A 23,310-nucleotide genomic window follows, 5' to 3' on the forward strand; every position below is an offset into this window, starting at 1 on the left:
TGCACGTTTTGTGTCTGTCTCGCAAAATTATGCCTCACAAAAGCAAGATAAGAAGGCAAATTGGTGTTTTGTGTGCGTGTGTGTACTGTATCACACCTTCGCATTCGCATGTTGCGATCATGATCAGTGCGATCAGTCAATGTGTGTTGTTTTCTACTCTGCACTTGAATGTGTGTTACCTGTTTTGTCTCGTTCAGCTGGTCCATAACCATGCTGTTGAATGTGTTTGTTTTAAGCGTTGCAAAAATCCTTGTACGGATGTCTCTCTTTCTCTCTCGCTCTCTCTCTCTTCCTTTACTAACAAACATGTGTCGTTACTAACGTCTCGTCCTCGTTGACCGATGCATTATTGCTGATGTTGTGATGTCTCAAAATGTCCTCCTGTGCTGTGTCCCAGCGTCCATTGTGTCTTGTCCTTGCTTGCTGCTTGTGTCAACCATTTTGTTTTCTCTTCTCTTTATTTGGTACATGTTTTTTTTTTGTTGTGTACGTCCGCATCGATGTGTGTGTGCCAGATTGCCAAGTGCAATCTCCTCTGTTGCAATGTTGATGTTGATCATGTTCAAGACGCTTTTCGCAAGTGCATTACTTACTACCGCAAACGTGTGAAAAACAGCTTTCTCTGGTCACTATTTTTTGTATTTTTCCAAAAAATCCCCTGTCCTGTGCCATCAAAAACAGCTTGATCTTTTTTGTGTATGTTTTTTTTCTTTCTTCTTCTCACCTATTCTCTTAATACCGATGCGTGTTCCGATAGTACCGAAGTTTTACGTGTCAGCAATTATCCTACGATCTATAGCTTTTAACGTTCGCCCACTGCTCAACAGTGCGGTTCCAAGGCGATTGATTGATTAGATGGGATGAAGAAGCCTTTACCATTCTGTGCACAAAAACTGCCATTTTCCCGTCACACTTCGACATGTTGGGCTTCACAGGAAAAAAAAACCTGCTTCCAAAAGCAGGAAGCGAAAAATCAACAAAAGAGCGGTACTATTTTTTTGCCTGCTCTACAGTGCATCATCGTCACTTCTACCGCATTGCATGCAGATAAAGCATTCTGTGTACTGTACCTGTAAAAAAAGAAAAATCTCCATCTCCTGTCACTTTTCCCAACTCTCATTTTCCCTTTTGTTTTCGACCACCCTGGGAAGCTAGTTGAGTTGCTTTATTCCGGTTCACATTTCTCCCAGTGGCGCATAAAGCTACTCACACCTAACCTGTTGAACTGATGGCACCTGTTGACATATGGCCGGGAAAATGTTAGCTTTTCCAGTGGGTTTTTTGTTTGGTTTCGCCTCCCTTTGTTTCACTTCCTGTGGTTGTCCCTAGCTTTGGCCTGGTACAGTCTCTGCTTCACTTTTGTCCCGTCGATAACGATCTATGCTGTTGTCCTGGTAGAATTTTTTATCTCTCGTTTTTGGTCCACCTAAAACACAGACACCAGTGCTTCACAAAGGATTGCGTGAGAGCAGGTGGAAAGCGACACTAAAAAAACGGGATGTGTTGTGAAAAGTGGAACAAAAAGTTCAATGCAACAGTTGCAACAGGTTTATTCCACCGTGTGAAGCTGTGTTGCAGTTATTTTAGACATTGCTGCATACATTGTTGCTGCAATGGTATCGCAGTAGCAACAATAAAATTTAAATTCCAACCCAACTCAATGCTAGTTAATTGCATTAAGCAGAAAGTGTTGAACGAATAAGTTTATTATGTTTACAACCAGAGCAACAGCAGACAAAAAAAGACCCCTCCAACAAATCAATACATTGGTGATTGTCCCAAACTACAACACATTTGCTTTGAACATAGCTTATAATTGGCCCACACGCTTCATCGAATTGATTAGTTTTGCGATCGTTTGCCTCCCCTCTTTATTTCTTGTTTATTTATTTATTCCCATTTACAAAACTGATCCATTCACCGGAAGTGAAGCTGCTTTTTCATTTGCTTTTCATTTTACCCTTTTCAACATTGAAGTGAGGTCAGCCACTTCTACCATTGTACCGGTGTTTGTTGTTTGCTCTTCTTCGTACGTGCTCACTTTTCCAGTCCGGGGCGTTCTGTGTGGGTGGGGTTTTTTTGTTTTACTTTTTACAATTCAATTTATTTATTGAACTCAAGCCAACTGAGCAATCCAACCAAGTTTGCCATAATTATGTGTATATTTGGTATGTCCTGAAAGTTTCTGCCCATGGATGAAAAAGAAATTTCAATCTGTTTTCCTTCGTATCGATTTAATTATACCTTTTTTTTTTTTTTGTACATCCAGGCAACTCTCATTCATGCTCCCACGAATGTTTTCATTTATTTGTTTGCTTTGTTTTATGTACATTAACACTTACTGTATTCAAATCTTTCAACTACGCTTGTTTATGAGAGGCTTACGCAAACTTTTAAATATTTTCTACACTTCTTTGAGGTGTTGTAAATTGTTTTTGCTCTTATTTTAAATCATTCTTACAGCTTTCTCTATTGCTTCGAGTTACTAATGTCCTGTGACGTCTGCTTGCTACTTTTCCTGTCCGTTTGTGTTTGAGTTGCTTGATTGTGGTTTACAATTAGTTTAAATTTTGCTATTAAGTTGTGGTTCAATCTGTTATTTACGTGAGTTAAAATGACTGCGTTTGTTTTAGAAGATTCAATTTAACTTGTAAAAAAGTTGTACAATTTTTGTTGTTGTTCGATTAAACTTTTTGTAAGAGTAAAAGTTGTCAGTTCCTTTGCGTTTATTGGTTTCTGTTTCATGGTTCTATTCAATTGAAATTTTCAACCTAACAAATATGGCAACTTTTGCTATTTATTCTCAATAATATGTATCAATGACGGGTGTTGTGATTTTACTTTTTTCTTTATAATTAATTAATTTACAAAGTAAAGGATCTATTCAAGTAAGCCTTGTTTATAATTATTCTTCCATTAATTCTCTATCAATTTATAAACCTTCAATCGAAACAGTTTCATATTAAAAATACATTTTTTGCATTCCGATACTATGAACCGAACTAAGAACTACCGTCAGACTTTGCTTATTTCAATGTGCATTTCTATTTCCAAATACAATCAACAAAATTAGAAAACTGATCGTTTGCAGCGAAAGCACATTCACACCGTTACCACTATCTGTCACAGCCATCCAACCGTCCCAGGCTCTGTTCCAATCGCAGCAAAATCACACACAATAAACAATCAATCAGAACACTAACAAATGCGTTATGGACCACTCAAGCATACACACAACTGACACTATCATCAGTCATGCTGTCACGCACTGTGCGCATACGGCTAGTGTGCTACGAGGGCTAGTAAAACTTTTGCGAAACCAATATCGTCGTATCGATCAAATCCTGAAAAAATCCGTATCGGTAAAGATGAGCAGAAACAAATATACGCTTTTCTTCCCCTTTTTTTTGACTCTTTAGCTTGCACGGAGCATGATCGTGAGTACTATCTATCTGTAATTCTTTGTTTTCTCTTGTTCAATCGTGTGTCGTAGCGTAGCGGTATTCCCACCACAGCCGTTCTGTGCACTAAGCGTTAATGTACTTCCGTGAACTATCGGTCGGGGTCCGTGGATCGAACGACTACCATTTCGTATCCATTTTGTAGAACTTGGTTTAGGTTTCCCGGCCACATCCTTACCATCCGATGTAATCGTCCGATTGGTTTGCTTGGTTCTCGGAAGGCATATGCACCGAACCGCCCGTGTGTGTGTGCCCATATCACGAGTGGCCCGAGAGAGGGCCACAAAAAGGAAAACGCGATTTCTACAGGCAATGAAAAATATGCTCCTTTGTTTGTGTTTGCGGAACATGCGGCCGAGTGCCATCTTGTTTGCCTCCTCTCTCATCTATGTTTATAGCAGCATCAGCATCTTTCGACAGCCAATTCGCTTACCTTTTGCATTGTCTAGTGACGCCATTCACCTGCAAAAGTTTTCTTGGTCAAATCCCCTTTACCTTTTACTGCCGTGTGCTATGTTTGCTTTATTTTTATCCTTTCCGGCGGAAATCACTATTCTTCAAAAACTATTATCCTTGCATATGCGAGTAAGGTTCCACCATCACCGACCCGACTCGCCTGCACGACTCTTGTGCTGTCTACTGTATGGATAGCTTTCAACGGGAAGGATCGAGCTGGCTGCAACCTTGTGGGAGCAATTTTCGCAAGATTTCTATTCGTGACGTAGCTCTGAAAGTTGGCGAATTCACCTGAATTCATCCCCATATTTTACGTCCCCCCAAGACGGTTCAGTGCCAGTGCATGGCAAGGCATTTGCATTTGCTTTTCGTACCAGTGTTTGGCAGATTTCCTTACGCAAACAAACAACCCTCGCGTTGCCATATCTTTTGCCACATCACGCCTTCCTGCAACGGATCGGTTTGCCCTTTTCCTTAATCCCTTACGAACAATCCCATGTACCGCTACTTGCTCCCCATTCCCAAGGACGATATAAAAAATAACAGAAAGCATGGGAACGCATTTGCATCCAGTAAGTGTGCAGTACGTGATGAGCAGCTTTAATGTTCTGCCTGTCTGTCCGACCGTGGATGATGATGGTGCTCCCGTTGTCAGGAACCAACTTTTCTTACTCATATTCCAGAGTTTTGTTTGTTTTAGCGTTTGTGGCTTGCCGTTTGTGGTTTTTGTTCTGTTTTTTTTTCATCTTACTTTTAACTGCCTTGACTTTTATTGGCTGTAAAGTGAAACTTAACTATCGCTCGCGTGCTGCTATCGTTTATCTCTGTGCTTACTTCCTTGCTCGACTAGGTACAACTATCGACGGATTTCTATTCTGTTTCACTTTAACAATGTAATAAATGTACATTAAATATAGTTTTTTTTCTATTCATTCCATTATTCAAAGGTACGTTGCTAGCTTTTTGATGATGATTTCTTTAGTTTCTCATTTTTAGCATAATTTTTTCTATCACACTAACACATCAACCCTTATTAAATTGGCACATCATTGGCACTGTTTGTTGAACTTTAAAGAGTTTAAATTATTTTCTAAATTATATCGTCCGAGTCAGGGTGCATGAGCAGCATTGATAAAAGCTGTCGCTAGAGGGTCCGCCGATAATCTGAGCATAATAAATTGTAAAACAGCTAAAGTGTTGAGTAAATTGTATAAAATTGTCGGATCTCCGTTTACATTACTTTAGAACTCTTTTTTTTTGGATAGAAAAAAAAACTAGAAGAGATTGATACAAACTATGTTAAGACAGTTTTAAAGAATCATCAAAAAACCAAATTTTCTCTACGTATCGCTTTTTCTAGATCGTTCAAAAATTCAAGCAGTTGAAATATCCTTTCAAATGCTCTCTATATTGTGTGTTTTAAGGATATTTTTTTTAGTTGTTCCTTAACGCTTTGGATCTAAAATTCTGTGTTAATGTGGACGGCATTACCTTGCGAGGTGGATAAAAACTATGAAATTCGTGTGAACAAAATGATTATTAATATAAATATGGCGCATAGAGAAAATTAAACCAATGAGCTTGATGATGAGTTTTACACAGGTACGGTGATTGACATTACATTTTGCACAAGGCTCTAGTTTGTATTAAAAACAGAAATTGTGACACATTTTAAAACCAAACCGTCCAATAAAATCTTAACACCCTCGCGATATCGTGACACAAAGTACTCTCTACAGTACCCAAGCTGTAGCATCCGTCCACGTACCGATAACTGACTGGTGCGAAGGAAACCCAAGGTTTCCGCCCTAACTAGAAACAGTAAACTCATCACAACCCACGTCGTCCAATCGTCGCAATAAAACACGCCTGCCGATGACAGTTTTTACCAACACCACCCACAGGACAGACAGAAAAACACCGCACTGCAAATGGAAGGTGTGCACAATTGGCCAACCCTGGCCATCGACCGGCTGCTTGCTCATACACCTTGACCGAGACCGATTCAAATGACCCGTGACAGCGGCGTGGAAGAAACAATCGACCGAGCCGAAATTGACAACCACTAATTGCATTTTCTCTTCTCTTTTTTTATTTTCTCATTCCATCCTATCTCTCTCTCTCTCTCTTTCGTGCTTTTCGTATTTCTTCTTTTTTCTTCACCCCTCGTCTCACTTGGATCCTGGATGATGGCGCACAACCAAAAACTCAACGATGATGGCGTGGTTCAACGGTACTGCAGGGAGGCTCGATGCCGAACACTTCGAGCAGTGTTCCGTTCCTACTGTCGTCGAGCATGCAATCGATTCGGAGCCGTCGTACCTCGACCGTGCTCTCGTCCGGACCGCTCGGTTCCGGTTCCGGTCTGCTCCAACAGCTCGGTTCCGGCATGGTAAGACAACTGACTGGTTATGGTGGCTCCGGTGCCGCAAGTCCGGTTCAACAGTCTCTTTTCAATGGAAATTCTAGTAGTCAGACTCGAAATAATTATGTACGAAAGTGTCCGTCACTAAATATTACGTTTAGTCGTTAAAACACACGATCACACACCGCATACGCCTCCCCTACTCACGCCCACCGCACACCAAACCCACGCATACACTTGTTGCACATGTGCTCGTACGATCACACCAGATCTCACAATCACACATACACACACACACACACAGTTTCACCGTAACACACTAGCAAATTTCACGATCACGATCACGTGTTCATCCACCATCTTTGTCACGTCTTCATCGCTATGTGTTCATCCACTTTTACATTATTTTGTTTCTTTTAGTGCTTGTTCAAGAGATGTTTATTACTTTCTTTTTATCAATTTAAATATTTTATAGCTTAAACAGTTTTATTTTCATTAATTATTTTCAATAGTATAATGATTAATTATTTTACTTTTAATTTCATCTTTTTTTTATTTTTAACTTTTATTTCCACTTACAGTAAAGTTTAACATTCTGTAAACTAAAAAGTGATTGATTGATTTATTAAACTTTTAAGTTTTGTCATAGGTCATTTCATTCTATTGGCGTGTTTTCACTTCAAATTTTGCTCATTTAATTGTTGCTCTTGTTCCGTAAAAGCTGAAATCTCTTTGTTTTTTGTTTAACATATTGTTAATGTAAAAATTTTATGAACTTTCTTTAAAATTGTCTTTACACTCTATATGTTGATAAATTTTTAAAATTGATTGAAAATTTTCAATATTGGCAAAACTTTTTTCATACTTTTTTTATCTTCACTTGAACTAAACGGTTGCACATGACTTTTTTTTTGCACGTATGATTGGAAATAAAAGTCTTTTTTGCATTACTATTTTTTATCTAAATCACATATTTTGAAAACTTCGGAACAGTCATCAACATTAGCTCAAAACTAAAATGATTCAAAAAAAGAACAATAACATGACAATGGAATGTAAAAAACATCCTTTCCGTAAATTCAAACAAACAAAGGCAATAATGAAGAGAGGAAAAATCGATTTAACAACTAGAAAGAAGGAACGTAAACTAACACAATGGCATTAGCAAACAAGCAAGGGTGATAAAATGTAAGACTAATAATGATAAATTCAACAAGCCAATGTGCGTTCCCGGATAACAATGATGTTGCACCAGTCCGTGCTAAAACCTACAACATCGTCATTAAAATCCCGGGCAGATTTTAATGATTTAGCAACGAATGATTTACTGTACTGAAGCAAATTCAATATTCCCTCATCTAAAATTGGATGAGTGAAATTTATATAAAATTTATTCGACACTCAACGACCACCAATTCACACACAAAATTTACATTCCTTTTAAAAGTCACGTAAGTATACATAAGTATATGAGTGTGTGTGTGTGTGTGTACAACGTATCATAAGACAACGGCAACCACTCATCGTGGTAAGCTTCTTTGACAAATCGAGCAGTCAAACGATGGTGCTGGTGAGGTCACCCAAAACAATGGTTAACGATAAGACTGTTGGGTGTTGAATGTATGGTTTTTTTTCCTTGTTTTCTGTGAATTGTCCATGTATTGTTTATGTTTGTGCGATGTGTGGAAGTGTGCGAGTGTACGAGTTTGTGTGTTTGTGTAATATTATGCATAGAATAAGCTGTTCGTAGCGTTTGCAGCAGCAAAAAGCTCTAATAATTGGCTAGTGATAAGGTGACCATTACACTATTTTCAAAATGGGTCTGTAATGGGCAGTACATTATCATGTAATATTTCTTAGCTATGTACTATTATGTTTCAGGATAGACCTTAGACTGTAGGTACTACAAAACGATCTGTCTACGGTAATTTATAGCTCAAAATATTAAACATTTCATAAGAGCTTTTAAGCATAATGTGCTGTCATTTTTGTTCCCGTCATACAATTTAAGACCCTTTGACACTGAATATTTTCAAGTTATGAGCAGCAACCAACAAAAACTACAGTAATATAATTAACAACAACATAGTTTTCACAAATCAAACTCAATTATGAACACTAGGAACATTTAAGTAGGTCAAAAGGGAATTATCAACAACTAAAACAAAATTGTGTAAACATGTGAACAGCTAGCGGTTTCGTGTTGTGTATCCCTGTCGATTTCCACCGTCTTCAACTCTTCTCTGTTCTATAAGAACTATTTCCTCTTTTCCTTCCTCTATTCGACGAAGCCATTCTTACTAATAGTTTGTGTACAAAATGTTAAATGTTCAATAACTAACTTCATTTTCCTCTTCCTATAACTGTGAGCAAAAAGGGTTTGCACGTGGCTACATGCGCCGTCTCTGTATAGATCTGTCTATATGCCTCTGCCTGTATTTCTTAATAGATAACTTGGTTGTGATCTTGCAAATGCCTTGTCCCTATCTAGACGGAAAAGCTACATTCTTCATTGGTCTGCTAAACTGTCAGCAAAAGGTGACATAAATATATCGCTGTGAATGTTCATCGGTTTTAGTGCAGTGTGCCTTGTTTGTCTAGCGTACGAAAAAGCTATCGAACGTTGATGTTTTCAAAGCTGTCACAACTATCTCTTTCTCTTTCTTCTACTGCGTATTCTGTGAATCTGTGTACACAATCAAGCTTGTGATTTCGAGCTACTAACGACAATAATAATGTTCAAGTACTATCCTGCTGTAGGAAATTTCCAACAACGATGTACAAGCTTAGCTAAATGTGTTGATGTATCGATGTTACACATTTTTCTTAAGCATTTCTCTATCCTCTTTTTGCTTTTACGTTAATGTAGGCTAAAACAAATATAAATCTATCATCTATCATTGTGCAGAAACCAAAGCCAAGGCACTACGGTGAGCCTAAACAATACAAAGGCTTTACGTTTGCTTACGGCCTATCGATGTTGTGTAAAAATTAAGCCTCCGGATCGGTCCATTTAAACCACAATAAACTGTCGTATCTTATCCACACACCGAACAGCTCATACCTTAACGTTAGTGTGTTTCAAACGCTCAAGATTTTGAATATCTGTACAAAGTCATTCCTTTAAAACATTTTCTAATCATTCTCTGCCCGGGAATCAATAATGATCTTGTTGTAGTGTATTTTATAAGCAAACCTTCTGTTTCAGATTATCTCTAACTTTGCCTGAGCTGCATTTTATCTTTTCGATTGCCATAAAATGTCCAATTAAATACAGCCTTTAAGCAACGAGTTTTATCTTCGTCACTTATATCGGTCGGCTTCACGCTTTTGCTTTATTGTACAACAATATGGTATTCTAATTTATTTACTTTTTTTGGCTGTTTGTGCTTCTGCTTTCATTACACACTTAGCAAATCGTGAATTTTTTCACTCTTGATTATGAATTCTGTTCCATTTATTATATTTCATTGCATAGAACTTTTCAAGTTTATTATATGATAAAGAAAATTTGAAAAAAAAAAAATTCCATTTCCTGGTACAAAATCTTTTGCAACACACAGGAAAAAAACGTTTCACTATGGTAAACATTCCAAACTTCACGTCGAAAGAACACAAACAAGGAAGCAAAAAATAATTTGCTGCACTGAAAATTCATTTTCACTCGCATTGTTTTTGTATGACTAAACAGGGACATAGTTTTATTTCCTTTCTTTGCCAGTAACGACTATTAGCTGTACCATTATGGTATTGCAAGAAGTACAGCATCATCATCATGCTACTGAAAACTGCAACTGAAACCTTTGTTCTCAGTTGTGTTAAGTTGTTCGATGTAGCTGACCGTAACCACATTAACCAGCGTAGTAGAAACATTTGTTTCCGGATGATTTTCATGATTGCTATTAGTCGCTACAGCAACCCACCACGTTCTAGTAAGAGGAAGAACATCATTTGTGGGGTTTTCGTTTATCGGTCTCTACATTGCATTATAATAAATTTATTAGTTTACGTGGTACGGTCTGCCCATCGAGTAAATTGCTGGTAGGGTAATAAATTTATAATCATATGATATGCCTCATTCGGTTTTATGGATACCGTTTTGAAAAACGGACGAGCGTCCTAAATTCGAAAGAGCTGGAATACTATCAGCATCAAAGGTTAACTGAGTTGTTTAGTAAGGCACTAAATTGTATCATTTTAAAAGCCATTTTAAACTTTTTCGTACTATTACTTTTGTTTTATAGCTGAAAATTCCATACAAACATTTGTATCGACCACCAGGCGTCTCCATTAATGAAATACCATGCGTCTCCATAACTTCAGACAAATATCAGCCTAACTTATCAGATTTTTAAACAAATTGTACAAAATACCGGATACCGCTTATCACCAAACTGATTCACGGTAACGCTGATGAATGTTTCATATTTTTTTCATAACATCCTACCATAAATAATAGTAATTAAAGCGTTCAGTTTTACGTCCATCATTGTAGCAAGTTTTTTTTTCTTTCGTATGTTTCAGTTACACTGGTAAATATTTAATTAATTACAAAAAGAGACATTAAAAGAGAACCCCACTCACCACGAATTTTTCACAACTTCCTGCAACCCACATAAACGTACACACACATATTGCACACCAACTCAGTGTGGGTGTTGTTGTAACAAGCAGTTCGGCATGGATTTGCACGTCACTTTGCATGCAACACCTGCGCCCACTCAAACACAGACACACGCGTGCATCGAATAAGCACATCCCGAGCGTACCCCACCACCTTGCACAGCTGTATACAATACCAAATCGAATCAGTGGCCCCCTGCAAACCATATTCTCGCTTTTAGCACAGGTCTAACGGCATCGATAGCGGCTTCCGGTGTCTCATTCCGTTCCCAACACACGCACAGCGGAAGCAGCATAACCGGCAACAAGCATGGCATTAGTATTTCATTACGCGGCTGCGGTTCTAATCCAGGTTGATGTATTACGGCGCAAAATGTACGTAGCGCACACGCACGCTAGCGGTATGCTGCATATGAATCCTGCGTGAGTTTGGCTTCATTGCTCTTGCTCGTGGTGGGAAGTCCCACCGTAAGGATTGAGCTCTCGCAGAGCGGCCATATTTCTTGATGGTTGTCATTTGTTCTCATTTCCGTCACCTCGTCAGCAAACAATCCCAGCGGCCAGTTGTTTTCTACGGATTTGAAGGTTTTGCACCAGTTTCATAAGCTCATATCGGGAGCATCGGGCCAAATTTATCCGTGTAATTCCCACCCAATTGATTGCTGTACAGTGTCATTGGCATATTTAATCTAAATATACCCCATGAGTGGACAAACAAATTTTTAGAACTAGTCATTCATTGCTTAACCCTGCTGTGCTAGAATAATGCACTAAGACAAGAGTTAAAGCTATTTGCAGTGAACTTGGACTGCTCCCTTTAAGTGAATGCATTTCTATATTTCACCTACCAAAAAAATCACCTACCAAAACGGGACAGAATTTCCAGCTGAATATTCGTCATAGGCTAGTGTGCACCAAGCACAAAAGAAAACAATATCTAAAGCAGCTTTTCTGTTATACTCTCCAAAACTGTGAAGCTGTCTGAAAATATCGATAAAACGAAGTGGAACAATGAACATACCATGCATGGTACAAGCAACGGGAGCTCAGCAACCATTTTATGTTTGTCTGTAATCAGATTAAACGTTCCACCGTAGCAGTTGGACGGGAATTTCATTTTCTTGCGCATGAACATTTTGTTCGTATAATTAATTATAAATAAAACATTTTGTTCGCATTATCAACGGTAGCTGAAAAGTCCCCGGCGGTATATTACTCAACCGCCTCCTGTGCTGAGATGACCCGTTCCAACCATTCTCCATCTAATCTGTACGGGCACCGGGAGAATGGAATTTTACGCAAAGTGAAAGCACAATTGGATCTAAGCCGCATGATGGCATTGAAAATATGTTCTCTCATATTTTTCTTGCTCTGTTAACCGGCTCTCCCTCGAGACTGTGCCGTGCGAGGGACAAGATGCATGGAATGATATCAAAGGTGAAACAGACTAGAATCACTGTTTCAATCGTTAAAAGCAACCGATCCGCATTGTTCCTGAAGACTGGTTCTGAAAAAGTATGGAAGAAATAAGCGATAAAGAAGCTTAAGAAGAAGAAAAGACGGGTGAAGAAAAAAAACATACAAATGGCTGATGCGAATAAAAACAATCTTCTATGCAATGAACAAACGCAGTTGAGGTTCCCAAAAGAAATCTGTCAAGTAATCAAACTTTCCCAAACTGAGCTCGTACTTTTTTGGTTGTTGTGTGGAACATTTTTTTTCCATTCCCTGTATTCATTTTTTCCGAGTGGTTCAAAGCGTACACAATAATACCTATCTATTATTGTCCTTTTTTGTTGATGAGGGAGAAAACGATAACTCCCATGATGAAGCATATGCCCATTGGAACAATAGCAAATTATTTTTGTCCACAGAAAATGGAACCTTTTTCTTGATACATCGACGACCAAGAGCTATTTTAAGAGAGTCTCTCGCTATGAGCTCTGTGCGTTATAGGCTTTTTGTTCATTTTTTTTTTGTTCTTTAATACCCGTTCTGTGCCCGTTAATAAGCTCTATGTTCAGTCGTAATTAATTTCAATTATTTCTGCTGCACATTTTAGTGTAATGCTATCAAACAATGTTTAATGTTAAATAATAGTGATCACAAATGTACAAACCAACATACGCTAAAAAAAAAACTTTAATGGATGATTGTCTTGAAATGGATATAACCAACATTAGAAGTTAATTTAGTGCTAAGCCGTGAGAATGTATAAACGCCATTATTTCAATGAAATACCATGCGTCTCCATTGATCCATTGATAGAAACACTAGGCGGCTCCATCGAATTTATATACCATGCAAAAAAAAAAACGAATTTCGCTTGTGAGCACACCGATCAGCAGAGAAGCTGATGTTTCAGACGTATATTTTTTATTTTAAAAATGCCCCTTGTTCCAATTATCTCCCCGGAAAGCTTTTTAGGATAGCCGTTCCCTACGAGCTTGGTACATTTTGAGACTATTTTGTATTGTTGTATTTTGTTTTTTTAAAGCATACTTTTTTTAGTGCTGTAAATATACGCTCGGCTTCATAAGAATTTATATCAATCACTTATACACCATAGCTCAACGCTATGAAACTTTAATTTAATCTTACAATTAGTGAAATCATAAATACAAACCAACTTACGCCAGCACCAGCATTCTCAATCTTCATTTAATTTAGAGCTTGAGGCGCACTGTTTTCACCACACCGCACCGCGATACCCAGCAACGTGGCTGCACCACAGCCCCTACACCAAACGGACAAAAGCGAACACAGCGATTTCTCAGTACGACCGTAAATTTGCTTTTAAACCAATTGCTTGAAGCACAATCACTTACACAAAATCTTAACTGAAATAAAAAAACCCGTTGCACGCACAACCGAATTACACTGCATTGAATTTGATGCTGCACCATAAAGCTAACCGCAAACTAACACCAACACACTGCATCTTACAACAATATTACCAGTATCCGCAAAGCGTTATTAGCCTTCGCTCTACTCGAATGCTCGCGACACTGTGTGTGCCGACACGGTTATCACTGCATCGCATTTGGCTTTTACCAGAAGATAATCACAGCTCACAACCAGAACCACAGTTCAATCACGTAGTATCAACACAACAACAAACCTGCAGCTACTAACAATTCACCAAAAACTGTCAACTGCCAAACATCATCACCACTCAAAACAACATCCCAAAACAGTTCAAATCGACACAAAGCACCGCAAGAACAAAAATAATGCAAAACTTTTGGCACAGACTGTGTAGCTCTAAAAACTAAACGATTAAAAGTAAGACGAAAACAGCGTGCAAAACAAACAAAAAACTGATCGATTGGATACCGAACATTCTCCTACAAAAGATTTCTCTTTTTCTCTTTCTCTCTTTCTCTTTCTCTTTCTTTTATATCTGCTCTCCACTGACACATATTGTACAATCGTGTTAATGCGTCCATGCGTGTCCTCTGTGCGTGTCCTCTGTGTGTGTGTATGCTAATATATTTAACAAAACAAACAATAAACTCAAATATACTCAACAACTACCTTCACTAAACTCGCAAAACTAACCTCAACTCACACAACGTCTACGCATAGTCAACTGTCGTCAAGCAGTCGTCCAAAATTTCCAACCTAAAGCCACTGGAACTGTTATCGTATGCACCAGCAGCGCGCAATACCAGCGCTACCAGTAGCTTCCAGCGCAGCTTTCAGAAGAGCCAGAAAAAGGCGATTAAAAATCTGCGCAAAAGCTTTAAGCTCTGAAAAGCTTCAAGCTACACCTGGGACGATGCCGTACGGAAGGCACTAGGCAAACAGTAGGACCGACGAGAGCTGCGTCGAACGCGAAAAAGAGAAAGAGCACACTGTTTCAGTGATTCGAAGGAGATCACTTTAAAAAAACGGAGCGAACTCTGTTCTACGATCGACATCGCCATCTTACATCTGTCCACATGCTTCCTTCACTGTCCGCTTTACACATATACATATTCGTACCGAGTTTTCATCATATGTGCGTGTATGTGTGTATTTGTGCGTACCGAGGTCATTTGCATGAACGGTGGCACTGAGCTATCTAATTCGATGTTTCTTCTATCGCTCTATGTATCGCTATGAAGTTTGAATGGAATGCAATGGTTCGCATCGACTATCCTCAAGACTACCGCATCAGTAAGATGGTTGAAAATGGCTTCGTTCTATAAACGACTAGAATCAGATCTGTACTAAGCCTGCACTGTCACTGTCGCTTTTTCTCTATCTATCCGGTACTCTACCAACCATCTTCAGGACACTTCAAAGAAGAGATGTAAAAATCTATGATAGCATTAAAAAACCTAAATTCCGAAGTAAAACGGAAAAAACAATCTACCAACTGTCAATGATATGATTGCAATCATAACTAGGACACCAATGTACACAAGCCACAGCATGCAACAAGTACGACACCACTGTAACAACAACACCAGACACCGTAAAAGGGAAGCTGGTACACAGAACAGCAAAAACAGCAACCAAAAAATCTGCAAAATGAACCATTTATACTTGTGCCGCCCCCAAAACGTGTAGAGAGTAGACAATGGGCATAGGAGACATTTTTGTAACGCCACCGGTTTCCAACAACAATCATCCGATGTTAATTGTTAAGTGTAAGGAATTAACGTGTCGTTAGAATAGAGGTAAACAACACAAAAAACCCTACCCAGTGGCCATGGGCCGAAAACACCAACGGTTGATGTTGTAACGAGAATCAAACGAAACGAATCAAAACCATACCTGGGACACAAATCGTCGTTATGCAACTCTACCAACCAAACAAATCAACGTCAATTCATCGTGCATGCAATCAGCCGTACTGTTTGGTCTGTTGTGTGCGGTATTGCGGTATTTGTAGCAAAGGCATACTTCTAAGCAGTACATAGATGTTAATGTTAAAGCCTGCGAACGGTGTGCGTACCCTGGGAAGCAGGCACATATCTAACAACATACTCTAGCTCACTCACCGTGGTTTCCCGAAACATTTTGGGGGGGGGGGGGGGGGGGGGACCAGTTCCTCGAAACCTGCCCCGATATACTAGATACACCCCCAGCCCGAGCAGAGGCCCAACAAGTAAGATCGTATCAGTAGAAACAGTAGAAACTTTATCCAAGTAGAACCTTTTAGGAGTTCTAGCATACAAACACCAACAGTTTTTTTCCTCACATGGAAAGTGTCACCTAACACATACAGTAATGTTCAGCTCCATTGTAGACAAACTTTTTCCCTTTCTACTATCAACTTACCCCGTACTAGCAAAAATACAAATACTGTAGCGATTGTGTACCTTTAGCAACAAATAACCAAATTATCCACACACACACACAAACAAACGTTTGCTAACAGGTATCAGTTTTCCGTTTTGGTCACATTCAGTAACTTATCTTTTTGTTTTACTTTTCTTTCTATCTCTGCCTGCGTATTTTCTTTGCAAATTTACTAAGCTCATCTCGTTTGCTTGCACACCCAAACACCACCAAACCTCTCACACACTCACCCGTCATCCACCCGTCATCGTCATCCTCTGCATGCCTCATTTGCCATCATCCAAACGTAGTCCACGGTATTTGCTTGACCACCCGTTTGTTCACCACAATCATCTGTATATTTTCAGATACTGAACACCAAAAACTTCAAATCCGTTCTGGAAAAAGTTACTAAAAATCGTCCCCGATCATCATCCCTGTTTAGCGTGGACAATGATCGTTAGAAGTAAAGACACACTAATAACAAAGCGCACTGTATAACGCAGAGCACACTGACTGTTTCTAACCATAATTTCTAAAACTGCTAACTATAATCCCTCCAAAGCACACCAAATTTGCGGTGGGAAGTAATTACAGTGAGAGGGAGAGAGTGGGGGACTGGGACGATGCAACATCACGATACACATGCCTACACGACGCACGCAAGATTCTTCCTTGATGGTTTCCCAAACCTAAGCATAGTACACCCTGTTAGTAGCCTTTTAATTCTTGGATTAGAACACAAAAGGTTGCAAGCGCCATCTGGTGAAGAAACAACACAAACCTTCCTTTCACAAGTATACAGATACTACGCGCACGTCACATATCGTCTGCTAGAGACAGATTACGAGCTAGCTGTAACATATCTTTATCCTTTATGTGTCTGTGAGAGTGTGTGTGCACGTGCGTCTTTGGGACCCATCACCGAATCGTGTTATCGGTGATCGTATCCAGCCACTACCAAACACCATAGTCACCACAAAAAAAAAACAAACGAAACCTCCCACCAAACGACAGCACGCATCGTCGCCCATCCAACCAGAGCAACCCAACAACACCGCATCACAAAACCCTGTTCCTACCCCAAATATTCCGATTGCTCCAAGTGTCAGGACAAGCGAGAACCGAGCGAACCAAAGCGTTCCGAGGTAAGCCATTGATTAGCCGAAACCTCCCAGGCCCGCCCGGTCAATAGTTGGCGCATTAACTGATCCCCGGGCTGGGTTAGAGTAGAATAAACATGCATTAGTTGACATTCTCTTTTAGCCGTAGGATTCATGCCATAAAAAGCATTTGCATTTAGCGTCGGATGCATAACGAGGATGTCTTTATGAGTTTTTGTTTCGAGTTCTGTAGTAGTGACGTAGTGTTCAAAGTTGCTCCTATATTCAAGTAGACAGCACACCAGCGACTACAAGCTGCGTGTGTGCTGGTGTTTTTTGTTTCTTTTAGAACAAATGTTTAGATTAGTACAGTCGATCGAGACGAAAGTTGTTATCGCGCATCGTATCACACACGTGGCATATCTCGTTCTATCTTTCCGGTTGATTTTTGTGTTTCAGTTGTAGATTATCTTTCTTTGTTGATCATTGCTGCGTGCTGCAACAATTTATTGTCTTGTTTGTTTGGGGTAATAAAACAAATGTCTACTAACTGTGCTTCAAATTGTTAGTGTACACCAGTTTAGTACAAATTTTAAATTCGTTCAAATTAAACACTACAATAGTGGAGTACAGTGAAATAGGAAATAAATCCTTTTTTTTCTATGTGATACCATACTAAATTCTACCATTCGATACTATTTGCATTCTTTGAAAATACCTTCCCGATATAGATATTTGGTACTAAGTACTTTGTAAACACAGATTGGCCTTTGCTGGAACATCGGAATCAGAATTAGGGTTTCGTTGCAATGTGCTTACGTGTATGTGTTTTAGCTCGTAAACCCCTTCACAGACACACATTAACATGCGCACAAACTGACAATTTCACTGATATATGTGATCAAAGCTTCACGTCAAATTGAACTAAATTGTTCTAAAAACTACTATGAGTAAATAACTTATCTTGTTTGACACACACCATCACAATTTCCACATTATTTAACACGTACATGTTGACGACGATCTTTAGCATGTTAGAAATTAAATTTCACCTATCTGTCTCTCGAGAAATGGTCCAAATTTGCGAATGCTCTCTCCACAACTGACTTCTGCTACTATTCGTTGGAAAATTTTATCTCATTGTCTCCATTACTAAACTGCTGTTTGTTTACTTCACTTTCACTTTCACAATTTTCAGCTTGCTCGTCTATCAGGCCGTTCGTGTTTTCCCGTTCAAGAATGAAATGCATTACTGTATAGAACTGAGCCGTAAATAGGATGATTACTAACTCTCTGCTGTGTGATTGGGTGTGCTAGTAGTGGTAGTAGTAGTAGTCGGTAGTCGATTTGTAGTTTTTTTTTATTTTAAACTGTGACAGTGCTAAACGTCATGCATTTCACCGAACACATCACCGAATCGCGTCTACTGGCTCGTTCTTTTCAGTCCGTTACTACCGAACCATAATCCGATTACCCGATATGATCAAGATCCAATTAGCGTTAATTATCGATAAATTGCTCTTTAAACACTTTGCAACGTGCAATCTCAGTGTGTGCATTGACGGTACGGTTTAATGCCAGTTGACATTAATCACGAATCAGTTATTTCATATTTGGTAAAATCATTTCACAACTCACACACACGCACGGATAGTCAGATAGTTCCAATTCATTTCTAGCGGCAAATCATCCGTAAAATGAAAACAGTAGCAACAACAACGTTGAAAATTAATCACATCATTCCTGAGCTTAACTACCGCGTAGCCAAACGGAAAGTGACATAAACTTTAAAGCTCGTTTTAAAAATTCGCTTATAATCCGTTCCTTACAGCAAATGTAAAAAAAACTGAAGTGTCAATCAATTACAACCTTTCGAGGGATACTTTACGATTGTAGAGGAAATAAATGAGTGCGAAAAAAGGGACCTCTCATGTTCTGTTTCCACCAATCAATCTTCAATCTCGCGCACGGTTCGTTCGATCAAACATTTATGTTGTGGTTAATTTTCAACAAGCTATCGGGCGGTTTCATTTATCTTCCCTTTTTCACTTACCGCACACGGTTACCGTGGACAGGAAAAATGTGATTCAATGTGATATTACTCTTTACTGCGGTAAGGCGTATTTATATTTTCGAAAATTCAATACACGCAAATAACGTCCTGAAAGGCACGTGTTTCCTGTACCGTGCAGAACTAATGAGATAAATTCAACGTGGGAATGAAACACATAAAAAAATCAAATTAAAAATTCCCTTTAAAAACTATTTTTTGAAATATTAATTTCATTTCCTCTTCTTACGCTTATCATCAATATCCAAAATAAAATTTTGTTTGGAGGCATTTTGAAATCAAAAATATAACAACAGTTTTTTTTATAACTGTCACCTATACACCATGCATCATAATCATCAAATCATCAAATCAAAATTGAAATTTTAACTACATGTTTACATCATGCCGATCTCGATCCACTTTGTGCTTTATTTGTCTGGTACGTTGGGTGCATGTAGGTGTGTAGTGCGAAAATGTGAATGTCTCCGCGTCTATGTAAATGTTGTTGCTAGTTGCAAGTTGCAAGCTGAATGTAGCCACGCTAGAGTTTCCTATTGCTCATGGTAGTATTTTTTTTTCTCTTCTTTTTTTCTCTCTTTTCTCTTCTTCAATTACTACATTTTTTCTACATTCCCGTCTTCAACTTCAACTGTTCTCATCTCTTCTCGCTAACCATCATTTTGCTCGCTAATACTCTCTCCTTCCCATCATCACCCGCATATCTCTGTCGTATCATTCACATGGCACCACACACGTTTGATGTTACCATCTGGCGGTTCCTGCATCGGTTCACCAATGCACTACCACCGGTGTCCCACCATCCATCACCATTCACGCTCGTCATCTGCATCACGCCAAACCACCAAAAAACCAACCAAAAAAAAAAAACGAAAAAATCGACCATTCCTCTCTGAATTGCAGCGACAGCTGTACGCATTAATGACCAAAGATAGATTCACGATCAGCAGTAATAGTAGTACACAGCAGGCACCACCCAAACCGCACGCACCACTGTCAGCATCCGCCACGGCTCTCAACACTGCATCCACTGCATCTGGCAGCGCTACTACGCACACCGTCGGCACCATTAAGCTCACCAGCGGGGGGATCGCAACCATTACCAGCAATGCAAACGTTAGCACTTCCGGCACACCGAACCCGGCCCCGGCTGGTCTCGTAGGTTCAAGCGGTCTGCAGGGCTCTACCACTTCGCTAACCATCGCAGGCCAGTACCCCAGGTGTCCGTCGCCGGGCAGTACGATCGGTACCGTTTCGATGGGGACGACCCGATCAATCAGTGGCACGTTGGGTGCGTCTAACAACGGTGGTCATCTGAGTGGAAGCACGTTTTCCACTACGCTTTCTAATCGTATCACGGCACAGGTGCCCCCACCGACGACACTACCGATCGGGAGTATGGCCGCACGGTCACCAACGTTTGGAGCAAGTGCTCATCGTTAGTTTTGCTTTCTTATGTTAAACAGATTGCATAAGGAAGGAGAACGTTTGCTCCATTCCTTAAAAAGAACCCTTAAGAGCTTATCAAGATTGCCTTCCGCATGGTATTTTAATTATAATATGATATTTAAAATATATTGCAAAAGCCACAATGGATGTCTTTTCGGTAGTATTGCATTTTGAGTTCAGTCGCCTGGAAGTATGCAATTTCATAACAAAAAGTCTCTAGGCTATAACTTTGAAATTTGGATAACCTAACGTATGCATTAAGGAAGATTGACTAACTTTGTACAGCAAAGAAAGTAAAAACTGTTCAAGAAAACCCAACGGAATAATAATGAAACCCTACACGTGAAAGCACAAGTATTGAATCCTTTCGACGACTTCGCAATCAGTTGATCCTTCATCATGTCAATCTGTAAAAGATTGCTCACAAAACTATATTTTAGCTATCATTGGAGTAATATTTGTGACAGAAAGATTTAGATCAGACATTTCCATAGGCCGAGGATCTTGTTTGATAATGACGATCTTGTTATCTTTTGTACTAAATAGTTGACTTAATTGATCCTTGGATGAGACCAAGTTGCGGAATCATAAACCGCTCCATGTGTACCTCAGTCTGATATTACCTGACGGATATTACCAGCATAGCTTGACGGTCGTGGGTCATCTATCTTTTTTTCGTATTCATTAGGCTATCAATATATCATAACAAAAAGAACTCAAACTATGAATTGCATACTTTCAGGAGTCGTGTCATCTTGACACTACCCAACAGTCTGACAGCTTCCAAGAATGGTGTTCCCCGAGCTATACTTTTCCGATTATTGTTTCATAAAGAATATGTTATGAAAAACTATCAGCGGGCACTTGCTTTTCACTTGAAACAAGAATTCTACATTCTTTTGAAGCATCTAGTTAATGGTATTCTGATTTTAATTACCTTTTTTCATAGAATAAGACAGTTTTTCTTGCCCTGTAAATGTTTGCTCCTCATTCCAATGAAACCAGCTCATTCAAATGCACGCTAAGTAACATCAGGTATCAGATTGAAGCTCTCAGCATTTTCATCTTTTGAATTCAACTCTCCCTTACTGAAAAAAAAAATCCTTCCAACCTAACAAGAATTCCACAAACAAAATGCACCTTTCTCGAAACATCCGTCAACAAAATAGGTAGAGTTTTGAGTCATTTGAACCACTCCTCTAAAATTACACCAAAGCAAACAACGAGAGCAATCTCCAAACTGTTAAACCGATGGTTGCATTCAAAATTTTACATTTATACATAAACTAAGATGTTAAACCGGCTGCCAGGTGCCGCTAGCCCCTCGAAAGGGAGAGCGGAGCTGTTCCGACGAAACATTGTTAAGTAAGTGTACATGTCACAGGCAAGCATCACGCTGGACGTGATTATTCGATGTAACACGATAATGTATTGTTGTTGTTGTAAGCGGTGTAAGAAATTTAAACATGCCAGGACATCACTGAGCAGCACATTTTTCCACCCGCAAATCTGGAACCACGCGCACAATGGGTTTATGTAGCACAAGTGAATGTTACTCTGTTACCGGACGATGAGTCCTACACCAAAGCACGACATGCTTGATTCTCTACCTTGTGCCACTTGTGCATTGAAACATTTAAGAAACTTTAAGTCATCCACCAGGTGCTCGTTAGCTGAATATGCTCGTGCTTTGTAATCAAGCGCTTCAAAGGGCATCACATGATACGTGATGAAAAAATCTGTCCCAGCCTCCAGCCTACCACCCACTCCGTGGCAGTCAAGACTCTTTAACTCTTTAACTCACTACCGCACGGAGCGTACCTGTGCCGTACCGGAAGTGCAAAGCGACGACGGAATGACTAAAACGAAGCAAACTTTTGCACCCGTCGCTCAAAAGTGAAAGCAACCGTATGATCAGTTCAGTTACTACAGTGACGATGCTCCCCTATAGTATGCACGAGTAGTCGCTACCCTAGCTAGTAGCGAAAGGTTGCTTGAATTTTAGTTTGACGTGCCGTGAATTTTCTTTCGCAAAAATCAGCTTCCACTGCTACGATTCCCGCTTTCCAGGCAGTTGGAGCAATCAACGCCGTAGTAACTATTTCGTTTCTACGCCCTTTTTTCGCATTGAATACTTAATGTCGGATGGAAAGCGGTGGAAAACTGTTTTGCGCACGTTGTTGAATAGTTTCCGAACTTGGCAGGTTCCCATTCTCTTCGCTTCTGCTCATTATCGTGGCGGTTTAGGCAAACGTGGATACACAAAGCTACAAGATGCTTCAGTACTGGGAGGGAAGTTAGTTCGTTAGGGCGGGTGAACGAGTAAGTTTTTAACATTTTTCTTAACATTTGAGACAATGTTGCGATAAATTTATATTTATAAATTTATGGATATTCTGTCTAGCTTACGGGAATACAGCCACAAATCATGACCTCATGGTGACAAATTGATGCTTAAACTATATTGAAATTATTGTTTCTTAGATACTACAAGCTTAGCTCATCTTTTCG

The 23,310-nt window shown here is 39.4% G+C and overlaps 1 protein-coding gene across 7 annotated transcripts in view; it reads left to right on the forward strand.

The window, feature by feature from the left end:
• LOC126561586 (SCY1-like protein 2) overlaps positions 1 to 20,793 on the forward strand; it is an 82,359-nt gene extending 61,566 nt beyond the window's left edge. For 3 of the 7 annotated variants that reach the window (XM_050217822.1, XM_050217821.1, XM_050217824.1), the window contains 2 exons: positions 6,160 to 6,309; positions 14,494 to 14,714. In XM_050217822.1, coding sequence (XP_050073779.1) covers positions 6,160 to 6,309; positions 14,494 to 14,661 — 318 coding nt within the window. In that variant the 3' untranslated portion in view covers positions 14,662 to 14,714. Of the gene's footprint in view, positions 1 to 3,419; positions 3,438 to 6,159; positions 6,476 to 14,493; positions 14,715 to 20,253 lie in introns of those variants that run through there. The other 4 variants (XM_050217827.1, XM_050217823.1, XM_050217825.1 and 1 more) reach the window with 4 other exon arrangements.
• The last annotated feature ends 2,517 nt before the right edge of the window (positions 20,794 to 23,310 follow it).

This window comes from Anopheles maculipalpis, chromosome 3RL, assembly GCF_943734695.1.
Source record: "Anopheles maculipalpis chromosome 3RL, idAnoMacuDA_375_x, whole genome shotgun sequence".
NCBI lineage: Eukaryota > Metazoa > Arthropoda > Insecta > Diptera > Culicidae > Anopheles > Anopheles maculipalpis.